The 24,736-nt window shown below is 43.5% G+C and overlaps 2 protein-coding genes and 1 pseudogene across 6 annotated transcripts; all 3 read right to left on the reverse strand.

Annotated features, from left to right (window-relative positions):
• Positions 1-231: 231 nt before the first annotated feature.
• LOC106603892 (prefoldin subunit 1-like) lies at positions 232-11,564 on the reverse strand (annotated as a pseudogene).
• A 1,795-nt stretch (positions 11,565-13,359) lies between these two features.
• LOC106603916 (proheparin-binding EGF-like growth factor) lies at positions 13,360-16,062 on the reverse strand. Its single transcript, XM_014198142.2, has 6 exons — positions 15,821-16,062; positions 15,273-15,479; positions 14,938-15,112; positions 14,675-14,830; positions 14,470-14,554; positions 13,360-14,346 (listed from the first exon to the last, which is right to left on the reverse strand). Exons 1-5 carry the CDS (start codon positions 15,864-15,866, stop codon positions 14,485-14,487), a joined length of 654 nt encoding a protein of 217 aa, XP_014053617.1. The 5' UTR covers positions 15,867-16,062; the 3' UTR covers positions 13,360-14,346; positions 14,470-14,484.
• An 827-nt stretch (positions 16,063-16,889) lies between these two features.
• LOC106603917 (heterogeneous nuclear ribonucleoprotein H) lies at positions 16,890-23,982 on the reverse strand. Of its 5 annotated transcripts, none has more exons than XM_014198143.2 (11): positions 23,861-23,982; positions 21,974-22,085; positions 21,702-21,857; positions 21,424-21,567; positions 20,701-20,839; positions 19,524-19,720; positions 19,177-19,283; positions 18,953-19,088; positions 18,731-18,814; positions 18,487-18,582; positions 16,890-17,538 (listed from the first exon to the last, which is right to left on the reverse strand). In XM_014198143.2, the coding sequence occupies exons 2-11, from the start codon at positions 22,056-22,058 to the stop codon at positions 17,447-17,449; spliced, it is 1,236 nt and encodes a 411-aa protein (XP_014053618.1). In that variant the 5' UTR covers positions 22,059-22,085; positions 23,861-23,982; the 3' UTR covers positions 16,890-17,446. The 5 variants fall into 5 exon arrangements, with proteins under 5 accessions (XP_014053618.1, XP_014053620.1, XP_014053621.1 ...); XM_014198145.2 differs by having other exon boundaries at positions 19,533-19,720; positions 23,861-23,981; XM_014198146.2 differs by having other exon boundaries at positions 16,890-17,542; positions 23,861-23,981.
• Between the last annotated feature and the right edge of the window lie 754 nt (positions 23,983-24,736).

The following is a 24,736-nucleotide window of genomic DNA, read 5'->3' on the forward strand; positions in this document are numbered from 1 at the left end:
TGTGCGGCCAGCTCTAGGAAGAGTCTTGGTGGTTCCAAACATCTTACATTAAAGAATTATGAGGCTACTGTGTTATTGGGGACCATCAATGCTGCAGACATTTTTTGGTACCCTTCCCCAGATCTGTGCCTTGACACAATTCCTTAGACCTCACAGCTTGGTATTTGCTCTGACATGCACTGTAAACTGTGGGACCTTATATATATATATATATACAGGTGTGTGCCTTTCCAAATCATGTCCAATCAATTTAATTTACCACAGGTGGACTCCAATCAAGTTGAAAAAACATCTCAAAGATGATCAATGGAAACAGGATGCACCTGAGCTCAATTTCAAGTCTAATAGCAAAGGGTCTGAATACTTATGTAAGGTGCAATATGGGGTATACTTATGCTTTGTCAATATGGGGTATTGTGTGTAGATAGATTTTTTTTATATACATTTAGAATACGACTGTAATGTAACAAAATGTGGAAAAAGTCAAGGGATCTGAATACTTTACAAATGCACTGTATAAAAGGTGATGTAAAACTTAGATTTAGCAAGGTGTGTGCCTGAGCACGACCCAAGCGTTTGTCATTTGTTCTCAATATCCTCATTACCACCACAACTCAGAACCCTACAAAGCTAAGTGGGAGAGATATCAAGGGTTGAAACGTCGTAATATTTAACAGTGGATGGATCTATGTGCACTCATATCTGTGCCAATATTACTGCGCACCTCAAGCTCCTTCATTTTCTCATTCGCCGTCTTCTGTTTGTCAGTCAGCTGTGTCTTGATATCTTCTTTAGACTGCAAGATGAACCTGAGAGAGAGGAGAGGGAAAGAGGAGAGAGGAGAGGAGAGGGAAAGAGGAGAGAGGAGAGGGAGAGAGGAGGAGAGGAGAGGAGAGGGAAAGAGGAGAGAGGAGAGGGAAAGAGGAGAGAGGAGAGGGAGAGAGGAGAGGGAAAGATGAGAGAAGCAAGAGGAGAGAGGAGAGGGAAAGAGGAGAAAGGAGAGGGAAAGAGGAGAGAAGAGAGGAGAGGGAAAGAGGAGAGAGGGAGAGAAGAGAGGGAAAGAGGAGAGAGGGAGAGAAGAGAGGGAAAGAGGAGAGAGGGAGAGAAGAGAGGAGAGGGAAAGAGGAGAGAGGATAGGGGAGAGGAGAGAGGAGAGGGAAAGAGGAGAGAGGAGAGGGAAAGAGGAGAGAGGAGAGGGAAAGAGGAGAGAGGAGAGAAGCAAGAGGAGAGAAGAGAGGGAAAGTGGGAAAAGGAGAGGGAAAGAGGAGAGAGGAGAGGGAAAGAGGAGAGAGGAGAGGGAAAGAGGAGAGAGGAGAGGAAAAGAGGAGAGAGGAGAGGGAAAGAGGAGAGAGGGAGAGGGAAAGAGGAGAGGGGAGAGGAGAGAGGAGAGGGAAAGAGGAGAGAGGAGAGGGAAAGAAGAGAGATGAGAGGGAAAGAGGAGAGATGAGAGGGAAAGAGGAGAGAGGAGAGGGAAAGAGGAGAGAGGAGAGGGAAAGAGGAGAGGGAAAGAGGAGAGAGGAGAGGGAAAGAGGAGAGGGGAGAGGAGAGAGGAGAGGGAAAGAGGAGAGAGGAGAGGGAAAGAAGAGAGATGAGAGGGAAAGAGGAGAGATGAGAGGGAAAGAGGAGAGAGGGGAGAGAAAGAGGAGAGAGGAATGAGGAGAGATAAAGAGGAGATAGGAGAGGGAAAGAGGAGAGAGGAGAGAGAAAGATGAGAGAGGGAGAGGAGAGAGAAAGATGAGAGAGGGAGAGGAGAGAGGAGAGGGAAAGAGGAGGAGAGGAGAGGGAAAGAGGAGAGAGGAGAGGGAGAGAGGAGAGGGAAAGAGGAGAAAGGAGAGGGAAAGAGGAGAGAAGAGAGGAGAGGGAAAGAGGAGAGAGGGAGAGAAGAGAGGGAAAGAGGAGAGAGGGAGAGAAGAGAGGGAAAGAGGAGAGAGGGAGAGAAGAGAGGAGAGGGAAAGAGGAGAGAGGATAGGGGAGAGGAGAGAGGAGAGGGAAAGAGGAGAGAGGAAAGGGAAAGAGGAGAGAGGAGAGGGAAAGAGGAGAGAGGAGAGAAGCAAGAGGAGAGAAGAGAGGGAAAGCGGGAAAAGGAGAGGGAAAGAGGAGAGAGGAGAGGGAAAGAGGAGAGAGGAGAGGGAAAGAGGAGAGAGGAGAGGGAAAGAGGAGAGAGGAGAGGGAAAGAGGAGAGAGGAGAGGGAAAGAGGAGAGGGGAGAGGAGAGAGGAGAGGGAAAGAGGAGAGAGGAGAGGGAAAGAAGAGAGATGAGAGGGAAAGAGGAGAGAGGGGAGAGAAAGAGGAGAGAGGAATGAGGAGAGATAAAGAGGAGATAGGAGAGGGAAAGAGGAGAGAGGAGAGAGAAAGATGAGAGAGGGAGAGGAGAGAGGAGAGGGAAAGAGGCGAGAGGATAGGGAAAGAGGGGAGAGGAGAGAGAAAGAGGAGAGAGGAGAGAGGGAAAGAGGAGAAAGGGGGAGGGAAAGAGGAGAGGGAAAGAGGAGAGAGGAGAGAGGGAAAGAGGGGAAAGGGGCGAGATGAGAGGGAAAGACAGGAGAGGGGAGAGAAAGAGGAGAGAGGAGAGGGAAAGAGGGGAAAGGGGCGAGATGAGAGGGAAAGACAGGAGAGGGGAGAGAAAGAGGAGAGAGGAGAAGGAAAGAGGAGAGGGAAAGAGGAGGGAGAGGAAGAGAAAGAGGAGAGAGGGAGGGGGAAAGAAAATTGAGAGGAGAGGGAAAAAGGAGAGGAAGAGGAGAGAGGGAAAGAAAGAGGAGAGAGGGGGAAAAGAGGAGAGGGAGGGGGAAAGAGGAGAGAGGAGAGGGAAAGCATGAAATCAGGGTTTGAGGGGAGAAGCCCTTCACAAGAAGTCACATTTAAAAAACAGTAGTGCTAGCCATGCTAGTGAAAGGCATCAATAAGGGCACACATTGAATTCCAGTTAAATTTGGGCACGATGTAGCCTAATGATAAACTGAGGCGTTATTGTTTTCGGGATAAAACAGTACACTAACTGTACAAGACTCAACAAAGGACATTGTCTAAGTAGAGGGAATCGAGACAAATTGAAGGATACAGACATTTATCGACACACACACACACACACACACACACACACACACACACACACACACACACACACACACACACACACACACACACACACACACACACACACACACACACACACACACACACACACACACACACACACACACAGAGGAAGTGAAAGTGAATGAGGTTTCAAATTAAATCAAATCAAATTTTATTTGTCACATGTGCCGAATACAACCTTACAGTGAAATGCTTACTTACAAGCCCCTAACCAACAATGCTTTCAGAAGTTTTAAGAAAAATAAGTATTAAGTAAAAAAATAGATAAGTACAAATTTTAAAATAAAGGTAACAAATAATTAAACAGTACCAGTAAAATAACAATAGCAAGGCTGTATACAGGGGGTACCAGTACAGAGTCAATGTGGAGGCTATATACAGGGGGTACCGGTACAGAGTCAATGTGGAGACTATATACAGGGGGTACCGGTACAGAGTCAATGTGGAGGCTATATACAGGGGCTACCGGTACAGAGTCAATGTGGAGGCTATATACAGGGGGTACCGGTACAGAGTCAATGTGGAGGCTATATACAGGGGGTACCGGTACAGAGTCAATGTGGAGGCTATATACAGGAGTACCAGTACAGAGTCAATGTGGAGGCTATATACAGGGGGTACCGGTACAGAGTCAATGTGGAGGCTATATACAGGGGGTACCGGTACAGAGTCAATGTGGAGGCTATATACAGGGGCTACCGGTACAGAGTCAATGTGGAGGCTATATACAGGGGGTACCGGTACAGAGTCAATGTGGAGGCTATATACAGGGGGTACCGGTACAGAGTCAATGTGGAGGCTATATACAGGGGCTACCGGTACAGAGTCAATGTGGAGGCTATATACAGGGGTACCGGTACAGAGTCAATGTGGAGGCTATATACAGGGGGTACCGGTACAGAGTCAATGTGGAGGCTATATACAGGAGTACCAGTACAGAGTCAATGTGGAGGCTATATACAGGGGGTACCGGTACAGAGTCAATGTGGAGGCTATATACAGGGTGTTACGGTACAGAGTCAATGTGGAGGCTATATACAGGGGGTAACGGTACAGAGTCAATGTGGAGACTATATACAGGGTGTTACGGTACAGAGTCAATGTGGAGGCTATATACAGGGGGTACCGGTACAGAGTCAATGTGGAGACTATATACAGGAGGTACCGGTACAGAGTCAATGTGGAGGCTATATACAGGGGGTACCGGTACAGAGTCAATGTGGAGGCTATATACAGGGGGTACCGGTACAGAGTCAATGTGGAGGCTATATACAGGGGGTACCGGTACAGAGTCAATGTGGAGGCTATATACAGGGGGGTACCGGTACAGAGTCAATGTGGAGACTATATACAGGGGGTACCGGTACAGAGTCAATGTGGAGACTATATACAGGGGGGTACCGGTACAGAGTCAATGTGGAGGCTGTATACAGGGGGTACCGGTACAGAGTCAATGTGGAGGCTATATACAGGGGGTACCGGTACAGAGTCAATGTGGAGACTATATACAGGGGGTACCGGTACAGAGTCAATGTGGAGACTATATACAGGGGGTACCGGTACAGAGTCAATGTGGAGGCTATATACAGGGGGTACCGGTACAGAGTCAATGTGGAGGCTATATACAGGGGGTACCGGTACAGAGTCAATGTGGAGGCTATATACAGGGGGTACCGGTACAGAGTCAATGTGGAGACTATATACAGGGGGTACCGGTACAGAGTCAATGTGGAGGCTATATACAGGGGGGTACCGGTACAGAGTCAATGTGGAGACTATATACAGGGGGTACCGGTACAGAGTCAATGTGGAGGCTAAATACAGGGGGTACCGGTACAGAGTTAATGTGGAGGCTGTATACAGGGGGTACCAGTACAGAGTCAATGTGGAGGCTATATACAGGGGGTACCGGTACAGAGTCAATGTGGAGGCTATATACAGGGTGTTACGGTACAGAGTCAATGTGGAGGCTGTATACAGGGGTACCGGTTCAGAGTCAATGTGGAGGCTGTATACAGGGGGTACCGGTACAGAGTCAATGTGGAGGCTATATACAGGGTGTTACGGTACAGAGTCAATGTGGAGGCTATATACAGGGGTACCGGTACAGAGTCAATGTGGAGGCTGTATACAGGGGGTACCGGTACAGAGTCAATGTGGAGGCTATATACAGGGGGTACCGGTTCAGAGTCAATGTGGAGGCTGTATACAGGGGGTACCGGTACAGAGTCAATGTGGAGACTATATACAGGGGGTAACGGTACAGAGTCAATGTGGAGGCTATATACAGGGGGTACCGGTACAGAGTCAATGTGGAGGCTGTATACAGGGGGTACCGGTACAGAGTCAATGTGGAGGCTATATACAGGGGGGTACCGGTACAGAGTCAATGTGGAGGCTGTATACAGGGGGGTACCGGTACAGAGTCAATGTGGAGGCTATATACAGGGGGTTACCCGTACAGAGTCAATGTGGAGGCTGTATACAGGGGGTACCCGTACAGAGTCAATGTGGAGACTATATACAGGGGGTACCCGTACAGAGTCAATGTGGAGGCTATATACAGGGGGGTACCGGTACAGAGTCAATGTGGAGGCTATATACAGGGGGGTACCGGTACAGAGTCAATGTGGAGGCTGTATACAGGGGTACCGGTTCAGAGTCAATGTGGAGACTATATACAGGGGGTACCCGTACAGAGTCAATGTGGAGGCTATATACAGGGGGGTACCGGTACAGAGTCAATGTGGAGGCTATATACAGGGGGTATCGGTACAGAGTCAATGTGGAGACTATATACAGGGGGTACCCGTACAGAGTCAATGTGGAGGCTATATACAGGGGGGTACCGGTACAGAGTCAATGTGGAGGCTGTATACAGGGGGTACCGGTACAGAGTCAATGTGGAGGCTATATACAGGGGGTACCCGTACAGAGTCAATGTGGAGGCTATATACAGGGGGTACCGGTACAGAGTCAATGTGGAGACTATATACAGGGGGTACCGGTACAGAGTCAATGTGGAGGCTATATACAGGGGGTACCGGTACAGAGTCAATGTGGAGGCTATATACAGGGGGTATCGGTACAGAGTCAATGTGGAGACTATATACAGGGGGTACCGGTACAGAGTCAATGTGGAGGCTATATACAGGAGTACCGGTACAGAGTCAATGTGGAGACTATATACAGGGGGTACCGGTACAGAGTCAATGTGGAGGCTATATACAGGGGGTACCGGTACAGAGTCAATGTGGAGGCTGTATACAGGGGGTACCGGTACAGAGTCAATGTGGAGACTATATACAGGGGGTACCGGTACAGAGTCAATGTGGAGGCTGTATACAGGGGGTACCGGTACAGAGTCAATGTGGAGACTATATACAGGGGGGTACCAGTACAGAGTCAATGTGGAGGCTATATACAGGGGTACCGGTACAGAGTCAATGTGGAGGCTGTATACAGGGGGTACCCGTACAGAGTCAATGTGGAGGCTATATACAGGGGGGTACCGGTACAGAGTCAATGTGGAGGCTGTATACAGGGGTACCGGTTCAGAGTCAATGTGGAGACTATATACAGGGGGTACCCGTACAGAGTCAATGTGGAGGCTATATACAGGGGGGTACCGGTACAGAGTCAATGTGGAGGCTATATACAGGGGGTATCGGTACAGAGTCAATGTGGAGACTATATACAGGGGGTACCCGTACAGAGTCAATGTGGAGGCTATATACAGGGGGTACCGGTACAGAGTCAATGTGGAGGCTGTATACAGGGGGTACCGGTACAGAGTCAATGTGGAGGCTATATACAGGGGGTACCCGTACAGAGTCAATGTGGAGGCTATATACAGGGGGTACCGGTACAGAGTCAATGTGGAGACTATATACAGGGGGTACCGTACAGAGTCAATGTGGAGGCTATATACAGGGGGTACCGGTACAGAGTCAATGTGGAGGCTATATACAGGGGGTATCGGTACAGAGTCAATGTGGAGACTATATACAGGGGGTACCGGTACAGAGTCAATGTGGAGGCTATATACAGGAGTACCGGTACAGAGTCAATGTGGAGACTATATACAGGGGGTACCGGTACAGAGTCAATGTGGAGGCTATATACAGGGGGTACCGGTACAGAGTCAATGTGGAGGCTGTATACAGGGGGTACCGGTACAGAGTCAATGTGGAGACTATATACAGGGGGTACCGGTACAGAGTCAATGTGGAGGCTGTATACAGGGGGTACCGGTACAGAGTCAATGTGGAGACTATATACAGGGGGGTACCAGTACAGAGTCAATGTGGAGACTATATACAGGGGGTACCGGTACAGAGTCAATGTGGAGGCTATATACAGGGGGGTACCGGTACAGAGTCAATGTGGAGACTATATACAGGGGGTACCGGTACAGAGTCAATGTGGAGGCTATATACAGGGGGGTACCGGTACAGAGTCAATGTGGAGGCTGTATACAGGGGGTACCGGTACAGAGTCAATGTGGAGACTATATACAGGGGGTACCGGTACAGAGTCAATGTGGAGACTATATACAGGGGGTACCGGTACAGAGTCAATGTGGAGGCTATATACAGGGGGTACCGGTACAGAGTCAATGTGGAGGCTATATACAGGGGGTACCGGTACAGAGTCAATGTGGAGGCTATATACAGGGGGTACCGGTACAGAGTCAATGTGGAGGCTATATACAGGGGGTACCGGTACAGAGTCAATGTGGAGGCTATATACAGGGGGTACCGGTACAGAGTCAATGTGGAGGCTATATACAGGGGGTACGAGTACAGAGTCAATGTGGAGGCTATATACAGGGAGTACCGGTACTGGGCCAATGTGGAGGCTATATACAGGGGGTACCGGTACAGAGTCAATGTGGAGACTATATACAGGGGGTACGAGTACAGAGTCAATGTGGAGACTATATACAGGGGGTACCGGTACAGAGTCAATGTGGAGACTATATACAGGGGGTACCGGTACAGAGTCAATGTGGAGGCTATATACAGGGGGTACCGGTACAGAGTCAATGTGGAGACTATATACAGGAGTACCGGTACAGAGTCAATGTGGAGACTATATACAGGGGGTACCGGTACAGAGTCAATGTGGAGACTATATACAGGGGGTACGAGTACAGAGTCAATGTGGAGACTATATACGGGGGGTACCGGTACAGAGTCAATGTGGAGACTATATACAGGGGGTACGAGTACAGAGTCAATGTGGAGGCTATATACAGGGGGTACCGGTACAGAGTCAATGTGGAGGCTATATACAGGGAGTACCGGTACAGAGTCAATGTGGAGGCTATATACAGGGGTACCGGTACAGAGTCAATGTGGAGGCTATATACAGGGGGTACCGGTACAGAGTCAATGTGGAGGCTATATACAGGGGGTACCGGTACAGAGTCAATGTGGAGACTATATACAGGGGGTACCGGTACAGAGTCAATGTGGAGGCTAAATACAGGGGGTACCGGTACAGAGTTAATGTGGAGGCTGTATACAGGGGGTACCAGTACAGAGTCAATGTGGAGGCTATATACAGGGGGTACCGGTACAGAGTCAATGTGGAGGCTATATACAGGGGGTACCGGTACAGAGTCAATGTGGAGACTATATACAGGGGGTACCGGTACAGAGTCAATGTGGAGGCTATATACAGGGGGTACCGGTACAGAGTCAATGTGGAGGCTATATACAGGGAGTACCGGTACAGAGTCAATGTGGAGGCTATATACAGGGAGTACCGGTACAGAGTCAATGTGCGGGGGCACCGGTTAGTCGAGGTAGTTGAGGTAATATGTACACGTAGGTAGAGTTAAAGTGACTATGCATAGATAATAAACAGAGAGTAGCAGCAGCGTAAAAGAGGCACGGAGGGTGACTGATTAATGTCATGACGGTGGTGGGAATTTCATTCAGATCTTACTACATCAGGTCTATATGTGTAATGGGTTTCCCCTGAAAACCAGGCTTATGTTTCGAAATTGTGATGTGATACTTGCGCTCCGATCTTTGGAGAGGATGAGGTTACATTTAGGTCAGCATAATTGTGCTACTGAAGATCATAAGTGACAGCAACATAAACAAGTTAGTTCATGGGAAGCGTTCTCTTGGTGAATAAATACAGTAATCAGCCAGAGAGTGCTACTCACATGCATCCTACTCCTTCATACATGTGGGTGTTGTCCGGAAGGGTTTTGATTTCTGCACTTGTCAGGTTGGCATGTTTCTTCATGCCAGTGAGCTGGTCGATCTGAAGATCTGCCAGTTTTGCCTTTTGTTGTGTGTCAATCTTTTTTCGATTGCAGCTCTGCAAAGGCCTACATGAACAAATAAGACAACATTGTGTCAACATCAGACCTGAGTTCACATACTATTTTTATTTTTTATTTAACCTTTATTTAGCTAGGCAAGTCAGTTAACAACAAATTCTTATTTTACATTGATGGCCTTTTTGAGGTTGGTGGGGTTTATAATTTTGGGACTTTTCTATTGCAACAGGCAAGCTCAAGTTTTTCGCAGCTAAAGTAAGTATTTGAAATGATTGCAAATAGTGAACCTAGGTCTGGTCAAAATGATTGATGATCCCTCTCTGCTCTGCTGCAGCTAGCTATCAGGCGAGCTAGCTTCGCGATTTTGACTTGGCTAGCTAGTTTTGTTTTACTAGGTAGGTCTAACATTGGTATGAATAATTGTGTCAAAGCTAATTTTCATGTAGCTATCTAACCAAGTGTAGAATTGTCAAAAGTTATACTATCTGTAGCTAACCTAACTGCCACGAGCTTAGCTAGCTAGCTGAATTAAGAAGCTAACGTTAACTAGCTAGCGCACAAGCCTTCTTTGTTGTAACTAACACTTATATATTTTTCTACAACCCAGCAGTTGAATCATGTCCCCGTTACAGTTAAATTATTCGACCATTGTATTCAATAAAAATAATGAAAAGAGGGTTTCATATTTTACCTTCTTCAGCTGTAAATCTATGGGGGCCGCCCTGTTGAACACAACGAGAACGTCACAACAAACCACGTTCCTAACCGTAGCCTACCGTTTCCGCCTTGTACAGCCACAGCTGCCCACAATCACTTTTACAAAAGGACTCTAAAAACATTTGATTTAATGATTATGGCTGTGATATTGCCATATTTTTTTCAGCATCAGCAAAGCTGAATACATTTTCTCTGTATGTGAGAGTAGCCTAAATGGCAGGGTTTTCCAGTGGTGGAAAAAGTACCCATTGTTATACTTGAGTAAAAGTATAGATACATTAATAGAAAGTTACTCAAGTAAAAGTGAAAGTCACCCAGTAAAATACTACTTGAATAAAAGCCTAAAAGTATTTGGTTAAAATATACTTAAGTATCAAAAGTAAATGTAATTGCTCAAATATACTTAAATATCAAAAGTAAAAGTATAAATCATTTCAAATTCCTTATATTAAGCAAAGCAGATGGCACCATTTTCTTGCTTTTTAAATAGCCAGGGGCACACTCCAACACTCATACATCATTTACAAATGAAGCATTTGTGTTTAGTGAGTGCCAGAACATAGGCAGTAGAAATGACCATGTGTTCTCTTGATAAATTCAAAATGTAATGAGTACTTTGGTTTGTCAGGGAAAATGTTTGGAGGAATGTAGTGAAGTAAAAGTGAAGTACAGATACCCCAAAAAATCTACTTAAGTACTTTACCCCACTAGGGTTCTCCAACTTCCATCCCGGTTTTATTCCCCCAACCCAGTTTTCTGAGCAAAAAAAAATATTTTAAAAACATGTATTTGTAGATGAACGGAGCAAAGTACAGAGAGATCCTTAATGAAAACGTGCTCCAGAGAGCTCAGGACCTCAGACTGGGGAGAAGGTTCACCTTCCAACAGCCTAAGCACACAGGCTTCGGGAAAAGTCTCTGAATGTCCTTGAGTGGCCCAGCCAGAGCCCGGACTTGAACCCAATCAGACATTTCTGGAGAGACCTGAAAATAGCTGTGCAGCGACGCTCCCCATCCAACCTGACAGAGCTTGAGAGGATCTGCAGAGAAGAATGGGTGGAATTCCCCAAATACAGGTGTGCCAAGCTTGTAGCGTCATACCCAAGAAGACTTGAGGCTGTAATCGCTGCCAAAGGTGCTTCAACAAAGTACTGAGGAAAGGGTCTGAATACTTATGTAAATGTGATATTTATGTATTATTATTTTTTATACATTTGCAAAAAATTCTAAAAACCTGGTTTTTGCTTCATCATTATGGGGAATTGTGCGTAGATTGATGAGTGGGGAAAAACAATTTAATACATTTTAGAATAAGGCTGTAACGTAACAAAATGCTGTCTTGCCAAAAAGATTATGACATACAATAATATTTTTGGGGCCAGATAGCATCAGATACATGGGCTACACTTACATGTCCTCTGCCTCGACGGTGATGGCAGTATTATCAGCCAGCATCTGTCTTTTTACTAAAGAAATACGTATTGTATCCCCTAGAGTCTAAGGGCTGGGTTTCTACTGAGTTAACGGAATTTTGAACCAAGGATTCTCTGGGGTTCCCTAGAGTCTAAGAACTGGATTTCTACTAAGTTAACATATGGAATTGTTTTAAGATCGTCAAACCAAGGATCATTTAGCTACACATTTAGGTACACAATACACATACATGGGCTACACATACAAGAAATACATATTGTATCCCCCTAGAGTCTAAGGGCTGGGTTTCTACTGAGTTAACATATGGAATTGTTTTAAGATGGTCAAACCAAGGATCATTTAGCTATTTGATTTGGAATTATATGACCCCTGTAGGTATCCCCAAAAAATATTTAAAATTATTTGATGATACATTGAATTTGGCCTTACTGCTATTAGCCCATAGAAATACATTTAATAACAGATTAATACATTGGAAAAACAGGCAAAAAAGGAAGTCATTTTGAATTGTCTGTCCTATATCTGAGTAAGTAAGCTCTGAAATGTTTTTACAGGGGAATTACCCGTATACCTTTTAAGTGGAAATTACCTGATTCACTTCCATTCATTTTTTCGGCCCAGTACTGGGTTACCTTTAGACAACTCGTGACACCCCTGCACATCAACTCGGTACTGGTACCCCTTGTATATAGCCAAGTTATCATTACCCGTTGACTCAGTACTGATACTCTTTGTATATAGCCAAGTTATACTTGTTGTGTATCTATTACTACTTTCTATTATTTCTCTATATTTTTCTCTCTGTATTGTTGGGAAGAGCCCCTAAGTAAGCATTTCACTGTTAAGTCCACACCTGTTGTTAATGAAGCATGTGACAAATACAATGTGATTGATTGTGACACTTGTGGGGGTCGTAGAGCAAAACGGACAACACCATCGTGTACTTGAGAGTCTCATCTTAGTGTGATGCCTTTCGGACGCTACAGATGTTTTCGTGAGAGGACCGACTTTCGGGATGTCTCCTGGTCTGACAAACACCGCTGTAGCTCGGCCACCTTTCACTGCAGATGCAGAAGGCAGATACTGTACCTCTAGCTTAAACAGACAGATTTTATTTATTTATTATGCCTTCAGCGGAGCATGAGGGGGCCTCAAGCAGAGAATTTGAAAACATTTATTTTTATTTTAATGCCCAGCTCATGAGGCCCCTTGATGATGTGAGGCCTGAGGCAATTGCCTCTTCTGCTTAGTGGTAAATCCGCCAGTGCTTTGACCCCACTCTCTGAGAGTGTCTCAGGAAGAGTTGGGATATGTAAAGTAACGTCCAATTCACACATGCGTATTAATACACACTTGTAGATGTGTGAAATAGGACAAATATAAGCACCCGTCAAATTATTATTATTGCATTCATGGAAATGTCCAGGTAAAAAAATAGGGAAGCTGGTCATTCCACTGACATCTTTGACTTTGTTTAGCAGTCAGCTATCCCCTATACCTATGGTCACTGTAGAATGTGTTTACCAAGCCTGATTTGTGAAATCATATCTAAATCGAGAGATTTGTTTTACCACTGCAGCTGCAGGAAGTGCTTCCTAGGGGGTTTACTGACCGTCAACCAAAATGGCGCCAGCGGTTAAACCACATAAACTCTCTATTATCATAGCACATAATGTTCCCAGAGTATCTCCAGTGACTGGTAAACATGATTGGAACAGAAAGAGTGTAGGTAAAACAGTATTTTGCGAACCCATATAACTTCATCATCAGTAAAGAAAATAAAACAAGAAATTACAAGAATGAGAACTACATGTAATTTGACTGTGAAAAGTGGTGTTTATTTTGCCCTTTTCATTCTGAAAACATTTCTCAAGTTGATGTTTCATCAAATTGCAGTTTACATCAAACTCTGTCCTTATTCCTCACATTTTTTACAAATGTTTCATTTCTAGCATCATTGATGGTTCAAACCTCACTCTATCAATCCGTGAAATAGAAGCAAGTACATAATGAATGCTCTTTCACCTTCCGAATTTCTTCTGCGTTCTTGTTTTGGTTTTTTTAGAGGCTTATTATTTTGGTATAACCAAAAATGTTAGATCAAAACATGAGCAGCATGTTGTTTTACGCTATAAATACATATTAACATAGATTTGACAGAATACAGAAGCATACAAACAAACTGCCAGTGTACTCTGAACATAAAAAAGCAAGTACAAATCTGAATAAGTACCGCTTAAGTATTAAATAAATAAATGATTTAAAGGACTGATTGATACAATACACCAATACTACAATGAAAATTCTGGTAAAAACAAAATACAAAGACCAAATGGAACATAGGCCCCCTTTGCCCCCTTTTCTACAAATAATAGAACATTTCAGATGGAGAAAGAAACATTCACACAGCTGAGAGCCCACAATAAATTCCCTATTGTCAAACTGTACGTCAGATAGCTTGAGGGATGAGCGTCACGTTGGTAGAAACACCAACTGATAACAATCTAAATTCCCTAAATTCTCTCCTCGGTCTGTTTTAATTTCTCCGTGTCATGTAAAATGCCTTCAGTCAAGTTAGTATGCCCCAATTAGTTAATGGAGATTTCCGTTCCAATTGGGAAATGGCCCACGCATATAATCATGGTTTGCTATCCGGACTGTCTTTCAGGAGGTCTGTCAGACCATGCCGGGCAGGTGTCCTACGTGGTAGACATAATCCATCTCCCCCTACGTCACCACAGGTTCCTCTTGGGGGATGAACTTTATCTTAAAATGAACTGAGGTAGAATTGTCATCCTCCTAGCTGGAAAAGAGCACATGGAGAAACAATAAGCAACCACCTATTCACTTAACTTTATGACAATGCCTCAGACAAAAAAAAAACTGTACGAGGCCATGAATCATTATGGAATAGAAAGACACTCACTATGTCACTAAATCCTCAAGGATATGCGACCGCCTCAAGCTTGACCTTCTCCTTTTCAAGGTTGTATTGACCTTGCTTATGATACCTGATATGACAAAGGAGGAAAACAATATGTGTTATTCGTGGACAGGACAGAAGCAAGTTGGTGATCCTGAAACATCTCAAACCTTTCCAAAGACAGAAACAAGCTCTGAGGCACACTGACCTGATGGTCATTAACATGGCGATGACTGCCAGACACAGGAAGGACACAACCACTGCTACCACAGCCAGTGCTACTGTCCTGTTGTAGCCTTCTGCTTCCTTTGTCACTGGCAGGCTGAAAAGGTGACACCGCTCACCAGAGTATCCAAGCAAACATCTACAAAGAAATACAGTAAACAGTGACTTGAGTTTGGAGACACACACACACACGATAAGTGTCTAACAAAATACAGATATGGCGCTGAATGAGGGGATGGGGCTCACATGCAGGATGGCTCTCGTAGTTCTCTCAGGTATTGGCAGACCCCATGAATGCAGAAGTCTTTATACTTCCTTAGACAGGGGTTCCTCTTCTTACCCTTTCCCTTTCTCTTGCCCTCCCTTGTCCTGTCTGTATAAGGAGCCACGGGCAGATGTTTCGGCTTGGTGGAAAATGCCACTGGAGATGAGAGGAAGATAGGAACAATATATTTATTAACAACAAATAATTGGGATTCAGAGAGATAAGATGCATATACATTGTAAATAGGTTCTTTATTAAACATTCCATACGCAAAACGTGAATCTTTAAAAACGTTCTAGACTGTAAACTACTGTACCTTTTGGAAACTCCATTTCATGATCCCCAGACAGGTAGTCCTCATCACCATGTTCATAATAGTACTCCTCCTCGTCATATTCTAGCTGGTTGTCTCTTACTTCCTTATCATTGTGGAGGAGACTGACCACAGTTAATTGGGCAGGAAACGTATCCCCGTGCCTGTCAATGGTATTGGCGGAGGCACCACTTGATATCCTGAAAGACACTGGAGACACACATAGGAAACTTTTTGTTACATGATTGAATGCAACCACAGAAAGTAGGATAATTCCTCCCGAGAGACAGCAAGAGAGAGAGAGAGAGAGAGGAAACATGCTCCGACTCCAGTTCATCTATAATTTAAATCGTTTGACATATTAGGCTATACATCTTAAAGCCTACTATAAATGTTAATATATTGCATATTCCTAAAGAATATATGATTATTCTATACATTGTTAGAACGGCTGGGCTAGCCTATATAATATACCCCTATAAACAAATCGCTGCAACATTGTCACGATTTGGTTTTAAGTCCCGACCAGTCATTGTTCCCGACTCACTCACCTGATCCATAAACAATACAAATTGCAAATCTGAGATAAATATTCATTGCTGTTTTTCTTTTGCGTTAGCGAAAAATACAGTCAGAACGAGGCGTTATCCTTTTAAAATAAATTCCACCGTAGGATCTATGCGGAGTTAAACGTGTCTACGTCCAGAAGGCTTAAGGTGTCGCTGCTTCTCTGCTTGTGACCTCTGTAACCCAGTCTACTGCTTGGGCGGGCTGTTGGAAAAGAACTGTTCATTTCCTACTGGTGCAATTATGTATGTTGCCTCCCAATGATTCATGGCCACACCTTTCAATAAAGGAGGCAGAACCTATACTGTAGTGTGCATTTCATGGCAGATAACATATTGTCTATGCCTAGTATTCAATGAGCGGACATCCACATGTCATTATTGCTGACATTCCGTAGCCTCCAGTGTGGTGATCAGTCCAGCAGCAAGCCAGCGACCACGGCAGGTTATATGCACTCTGTTATCCAACTGTAACTGCCTATCCTTTAATAAAGACTTCAGTGTATACCTAATCATACACGTGCTTCAAAATTTCACTCTAGACTTTCAATTAACAAATCTCAAACGATCAGTATAATTATTGTATTATAAAAAACCTTTGATTTGTCCGAGAATGTAAGTTGATAGAATATGTAAAATAAATAAAACGGACGGTATTTAGCCTACGCGCGCATATGGACAGGCACATTGTCGACCAGTACCGGTGCGCTTTCTGCAGGCCTAGGTAAGGGGGCTATTACCAGAAGTGTACCGCGAATAGGAAAGAGGTATTTTGCAGCGCAGTCCGGGTTAGGACGTCATTGTAAATAAGAATGTGTTCTTAACCGACTTGCCTAGTTAACTATAAATCTATATATCTATATAAAACAAAGCACAAGTATGCGCTAAATAGGTTAACAGCGACACCAAGTGTTAGAATTGGGTAGTAGGAACTAACAGAATGTCAATGAGCTTTCTTTTTATACCAGGAATAGCCTTTAGGTGTCTGGGAAACAGGCCCGTGGTGATTACCCCCAAAATATATTGCTTTAAAAAAAAGGAATGACAAGAGAAAATGTGTTAACAAGTTTATTAACAATGCCCAATAGCAGAATCAAAACCATGACAGTGAGAGGGGATGAGACAACAAGGTTTAAAACATTTAGCGGTTTGTGAGTCAACCAAAAAGAATATCCTGTTTATATATATATAAAAAAAAAAAATGCTATTTCAACATGCTCTTTAACATTATAAAAATCCCTCTGGCTCAAAGCAAATTTATAGGAACTATGAAAAAAGGAGCAGTCATGATTACCATATTTACAAAAGCACACGTTGCTTCAAACATAATCCAGTCATTCAGGCTTTAACTACAGGTATCACTAGGGTGGAACTGAAATCCATCACCCCGTGCGGTCTCAGATTCACAATACAAAACAACAAAAAAAACAGTGACTCCAGTGAGTTAAGGTTAAGAAAGGCTTGGGTAAAAACATGCCCTCCACTCATCTTTCATACATTACAGTTGAACCACTCCCGTCTGTACAGAATCTGTAACACTCGCGAAAAACAAACATAATATACTTTGCCAACAGCGAAGAACCTAGTTTTCCAGCTGCCCGCCCCCCCCTCCTACATGCCCCATCCCGCTCCCATGCTGCCATTCATGCCCACGGAGCCACGGCTGCTGCCATAGTAACTGCTGCTCATCCCGCTCTGATTACCTAACAGGAAAAATAAATACCAACATTATTATCGACGCAGACTTACCTTCTCCAATACAAACTATGCAAAAAATATACATAGAAAGTGGATAGTCATGGATGCGCATCACAATGGTAAAATGTCAACAAAATCTGAGACACCATGTCATTTTTGGAGACATGTTGTTGACATGGTTATTAAAATAGTGTAGACGTGACTGCTAACTAAAACATTTTAACTGGCTAGCTAATCATCTTAGCTAAATGTGGGGAAAACAATACAGGTATTTACCATTCATTTTAGGGATTGGGGCGAGAAAAAAAAAAAAAAAATCGATAGTTACCTAATTATATTATTTTACGATATATTGTATTGACAATATTTGAGCTAGTTGGCTGTACCTGCACCGGAACACCATTATTGTTCCGTCAGCTTATTCTCCAAACTTTTACATAGTCTCCCTATTTGTTTTCAGCACTTTTATTTCCACGACCAATCAAAACTAGTTATCATGGATTTCTCATCCCTCTGCAGCAGACATATGATGAGCAATAAAATCACAGTATGGAATCACAACACATATAGAATCATGAGAATCGCAATACATATAGAATCATGAGAATCGCAATGCATATCTTACCGTGAGGTCCGTTGGCAATTCCAAACCCTAGTTAAATTTGCCACAACAAATCTCTTTGCTAGTAAACGGGACGCTGTCTCCACAATGGCAATGTGTCTCCAACAATGTTAACCCTTTGACATCTCCACTTTCCAAGCATATATGACCCCACGTAATAATTTGGTAAGTGATGCAAATCGTGAACTATGTAGGGCCAGGATATAAAATATATGTAGATGTAAGAATTTTTCTTATCTGATATGGTAAGTAAAGAAATGTAAAGAAAGAAACTGTGGCTTAATGTTAGTAACAACTCTCCTGTGACAGGCAGCAGAGAGCTGACACTTACTGTAATCATTGTACCCCCCCATGCTGGACTGGCTGCTGTAACCACCTGTATAACCAGTACTCATCTGTTGGCTGCCTCCATAGGAAGATTGGTTAGCTGTGGAAAATAGAACTCTGTCAAATAAAATACCTTACAACAATATGGTGTATGTCCAATTAAAGCCAAAGTGATTCAGCACACAGAACTACACCCGTTGGCCCAGAATACACTTTTATGCCTTCATCTACTTCCCATAAAAACTCACCCATAGCCCCCATCATCTGTCCACCATAGCCACCATTGCTGCCCCCTGCTGTCGAGTTGAGGAACAACTCAACATAACGGTGCTCTGAGGAAGAGAGGACAGTGTGAAACAAGGCAAACATCTTGATTGGATAAAAAAAAGAAAAAAGACAGAAGGTTTAGGATGCAACTACCCAGACAGGAACAGTGATTATGACCCACACTGAAATTACTGCAGACTCACGCATGTTGGCTTTATCCTTCGACATGGCTGCCACAGCATCCTCATGCGTGGCAAACTCCACGTCAGCCTCTCCAGTCACCCTCCCGTCTGGCCCGACCTCGATGTGCACACGCACCGGGTTCAGCGGAGAGAAAAACTACATGGGGGGGGAAAAAAATGGCAACAATTAGCATTACAAGTCAGTGACTGAGTGTGTATATTACGTAACTAGTTCTGGTACTCACACTGTAGATGTCAGTCTCTGTTGCCCGGTAAGGAAGACCCCTCATGTGCACGCAGTGTCCGGTCGTACTCTGAAAACTTGAACCACTGTCACTATAACGATCTGAACCTATAGACGTTAGGAAAGTCCACAGAGGTAGAACGCTTATGATTAGTTCCACCCACGAATACAGTAGAAATATACAAAACTCCGGTATGCATTCTAACATCCAAAAACATGTCAAGTTTTCCCACGCCGCTGTGTCCTATCATCACCATCCACCTGTGATTTCCAAAGACCGAGCAGAAACCTGAAGAAAACCACACAAAAAAGAGGGATGGAAGGGACAGAACTGTACTATATTCTCACCAGCCTCACCTCCACCGTAGCCCCCACGACGCATCCTGTCGAAAGAGCCTCCTCGGCTCATGCCGTTGTAGCCACGGCCGCCTCCACCACCGGGCCTGTCGTAGGGGCCTGGTCTCTGCATGCCGCCCATGGTTTTGCGTGGGGGCTCGTAGTTCGTCCGCACCTCTGCATTGCTGCTCTTGAATATCTCAATATACCTAAAAAGGCACACAGACAAGCATTAGGCCAGGGTTCTAGTACCAAAAACATAGAACGACTATTGAGGGGAATACTGTACATGAGCAAAACAAATCAAATCAGGGAGCACTAAGGACATAGCACTGTAGCATTTCCATCCTGTTACTCACATCCATGCATGTCAATCATAATATCTATAAGAGAAGTAATGTCTCAAATTAGTTGTGACTTTCACTGACTGAACATTGAGGTTTCTCTTGTTAGGGTTAGTGACAAATAGCCACTGGAATGCTACGGCTATTTTCCTGTTTTTTTTAATAAACTATCACTGAGAAACCCAGAAAAATGAAAAATCTTTTCTTATGGTTACTCAAAAGAACCATAGAGAAGTACACTGTCAGTGTTGCCATTAATAAATAAATGCCATTATTGACCCCAGAAAATCAAAGCTTTCCTTGTGACTGCAGGATCCATGGCCCAAGGAAGACTGGGTCTCAGTTACATCTGTGTGCCATGAGGGCCTGTGGATTAGTGCAGAGTGAAAACTGGTACCATCTTGGGCAAAAACACCATGGTGTCAAGGTGCCATTTTTAGAGAACACATTTAAATTCGATTCAAAATTAACTGGATTGGGGGGGGGGTAGATGAAAAGCATTTTATTTGTATCTGACCCAGTTTAGTGATGTATATTCTGAATTCTCCATCTACAGTACAAAAGGTGTTTTCTGACACCTTTGAGTGGAAGTCGTTTCGAAAACTTCCTCACAAAACCAAGTCCAGGACAATCACTCAGCACTAAAGTATGTTTTGGCCCAAAAATACGAGGTGTGTCTCTGAATTCGAAGAGACTATGGGCGATGATCTGAAATGGGTACATGTATGAATGGTCCTTGTAGCATGTGCAGGTTCTTGGCATGTGTCATTACCACAGAAGACGATTGTGGTAACAGGTGAATACCATAAGAAAAGCAGCTTAGCCAGCCAACCATCCATCCCCACCTGTGCCCTATTCTTTCCTTGTGTTTCTTTAGAGCCTTTTCAGCTATATCCTGTGAAGCAAACTGCACGAAGGCCTCCCCCGTACTCCTCCCCTGGAAGTCCACCGGCAATGTTATCCCATTTGGCACGATTTCCAACCCTTCAACCCAAGGACAGATAACCCCAGCGGGGGGGACATATTAAATCACATGCCCATTCACAGAGTTGTTGCTCTTTTTCTTCAAAAATAACAAAATGAAGAAAAAAAACGAAGGAAAAAAAGAACACATCAGACACGAGAACCCTATGAAAAGAAGAACCGTATGAACAGCGTACCAGGTGACTGTCAGCATTTGAATAATTTATTTACTTACTGTTTTTTGTACTTCATTCTGGGAACATATACAAAATAAAAAGGGACCCATAGAATAGGTTTGAGAAATGAAGTTAGTGCTTGTTTGCACCAATTAATAGAGTGGTGCTACTGTTGAGGGACGACTAATGTAAGATTCATCCAAAACAGAAGTATCCATCTAGGCTCTAATTAAGTCTCAGTTCTGATGGACTATCATAGTGATGTCATATCACAGAGATTAGATCTCAGTTAAATGTCGAGGTCATTAAGATAAGAATTTTCCTTCAGCCAAATCTAGAACTACAGGCAGTGTATTTTCAAAGCTATGTTGATATCAACTGAGGGTGATAACCTTAATTGGACTGGAGGACAAAGGCCACCAAACACACCTAAGAAGAACTGGACAATCTCCTCCTTGCTACAGCCGAAGGGTAGGCCACGCAGCCGCACAAGCCCGTCCCCCTCAGTCTCTGGGCTGTTTGGACCGGTGTGCTTCATGACCCAGTCCATCTCCACGTTGTTCGATTTGAATACTGAGACAGAAAACAGTCCATGGGGATTCTTTAGCATCTAATCTCATATCAGAACCTGTTGGCACAATCACCTTGAAGATAATCATAATTCAAGATACTATTTAAACCGGAAGACAAACCAAATGAATGAATACCTTCCACATATCGGTGACCCAGGGTCTCTCGGTCTTTCTTGACAGCAATCTTCAGGTCATCCTCTGACTCCAGCTCTACAAAGGCCTCGCCGCTTGGCCTGCCCTCACGAGTGTAGGTGAAATGGATGCTTGTCCCATTGTTTGCAACTTTACAATCTGGAATATTATTGCACCAATTTAGTCACCTGAAAATACTTCAGATATACATACAGGCTTGTTTTTATTAGGGAGAAAAAAATAAGTATCTGTGTGGGGGGGGGGGGGGGGTTTACCAGAGAAAAATCTTGCCACTTCATCCACAGCGCAAGACCAGGGAAGGCCACGAATACGCACCACAAATCCCTCTCCATCTGCCATGGTTCGTTTATGATCGGTCAGCCCTGGCTTGAGAGAGACAGTTAAAGTAAGCTACTATACATTAAAGGGCGGCAACAGGCTGCCCTCGGGCCAAAACATAGCAGCGAGGGATTTTTTAAGGCCCCTCTGTTTGCGGGTTGTTTGTTTTGGGGTACACAAAAATATATATCAGGATTTTCAGCAAAAAACATTGTTTAATTGACAAAATCTGTTCCCAGGTATTCCCACGAATAAAAAAAACATGTGATCGTGTGGCTGCTTTGTGTGATGTATTGTCGTATCTCTACCTTCTTGCCCTTTGTGCTGTTGTCTGTGCCCAATAATGTTTGTACCATGTTTTGTGCTGCTGCCTTGTTGCTACCATGCTATGTTGTTGTCTTAGGTCTCTCTTTATGTTGTGATGTGTGTTTTGTCCTATATTTATTTTAAATCCCAGGCCCTTTCCCCGCAGAAGGCATTTTGGTAGGCCTTCATAGTAAATTAGAATTTGTTCTTAACTGACTTGCCTAGTTAAATAAAACATAAATAAAAAAATTGTGTCGCAGTGTAATTAGGGTATGTAATTGTTATTTACAAATAAAATGTGTTTTTGTGCTTAATTGTGGACAATTTGCAGTGTACAAATAATATCAGTATTAGTTCCGGCCCACAACCAGCGCAATACAGTCAGTACATCTAGATGGATAACTAGCACTTAAAGATGCACTACGTAGAAATCACTCCGACTTTTCCTGGTTGCTAAAATCATAATAGTTAGCTTCATTTCAGTTTATGGTGACAAAACAAGTCCACTGTAGAGAATCATTGTTCCATCAAAACCGCTGTTGAATCTCTTTGCCATTATCAAATATATTGCATTTTCAGTTGGTGTACAAAAACTAAAGTAAAACATGCGCAAATTAAACTTAAAAGGGAAGCATAGAAATAACGCAAATAGAACACATCTACCGCTTCTTATGCTTGTTTAATGAGAAACACAAAACACACTTCTATGTGAATTTGGTCCATTCGCCCAAAAGTCTCCTATTGCAGATTTGACGATAACTGGCCATATAAAAAAGGATAATGGTTTAGCGTTGTCGAAATATAAAATGTTTGTCCATCTCGCAAGAGTGTGGGACTTTGCTGAAGCATAGCTGACTATAGAGGAGAATAAACGGGTCAGGCGGGAGCCATTTTGGGAGGTAAAGCCAGAGCGCCCCAGTCAATACATCTTCAAATCACAACCCGGGAAACACAGAATTTGAATCAATTTAATTACGGAACCACTAGCTAGGCGAACTGTAATACATCATATTTTACATCAGAGTCAATTAAACTCCTGTATCAATGGCATGGCCATTTGAGTTGCTAGCTAAACAATAATTTTTAATTTGGATGGGCTGGTCCTATACCAATCTCTGGCCGGCCTAAAAAAACAGAGCCAATGTGAGGTTGTATTTAGCTGACTAGCTAGGTAACATTTCAATGAATGAGTAGGTAACCTTACATAGCTAGTTAGATGAGTTTAGACTTATAATTCTCTTGCACGTCTGTTATTAGTTAGCGAGTAAATGCCTGAATTATACATTTCCAAAACCAGCAACAATGTTGGTAGTTTTCTAGCTAGCTACACAAAGCATGCTATCCGCACGCAGACAAAGACGTCGCAGGCCTCAAGACTCCCATGGCTTAGTAAGCGACCCGTTCATTAATAGAGATAAGTCTGCAATTAGAAAAGTAATGTATAAATGCTTATACTTGAAACCTGAGTTAACTAACATTTCGGCTTTAATAGAATGCGACCACCCAAATGAAACTACCTTGATGTCTTTTTCTAGTCGTGTGTTCGGCGTGGCTCCTGTCTGGGCTGGTGTTCCTACAATGCCGGAACCGCAAAACAAAGATTGCGAAGTTCTTCTTTGAATTTGTATTGGCGGATCGCAACCAACTGAAAGGTGCATACACCGCCACCTACTGTACTGGAGTGTGAGGACTCCCTATTAATCTATTTATCTTATCTTGCCCTGTGTTTCCGCCTACTGTTCTGCCGTCTGATTTCATTACACAATGTGACACAAAAGGGAAGGGAAATGGAAAGAAAAATTGCCCTACCAACTAACCAACCCTACGCCCATTAAAACCTCACCACTATCCCACTACTTGGCCCTATCTGATCCTACAGCAGGCCGGCTGCCTGGGAGGACGGGACAATATCGTTCAACACACATGGAAACTCATCTGCAGTAAAATCTCGTACACCCAAGTACTTCTCTGCAGTTGCTACCACAACTATTTATCTATTTTCTGTGACTTACGTTCCATTTCTGCTGTGCAGTTGATAACCATGGTTATGAACAGATTGTGAAATCAGACATTCACGTTAAAAGTTTTTTTTAAATTCAATGAAATAGAAACACCAGTCTTATATTTAAAACATTACTATTAACTACAAATATAATGATTTCTCTATAACAAGGCCCCACTATGTCTGATTTCTCTGAAGGTTTCTTCTTTCCCTAGAAAGTTTTTCCTTGCCTCTGATGCCATTTGCTTTCTTTGGGTTTAGGTCTTTGGCAAATTACTTCATAGGATTGCATAATTTGTTTAAATATGCACAAATACAATTTATTAATTTACACTGAGTATACAAATCATTAAGAACACATGCTCTGATTCAGAGGGGTTGGGTTAAATGC

The sequence above is a fragment of the Salmo salar genome, chromosome ssa04, assembly GCF_905237065.1.
Source record: "Salmo salar chromosome ssa04, Ssal_v3.1, whole genome shotgun sequence".
NCBI classification, from domain to species: Eukaryota; Metazoa; Chordata; class Actinopteri; order Salmoniformes; family Salmonidae; genus Salmo; species Salmo salar.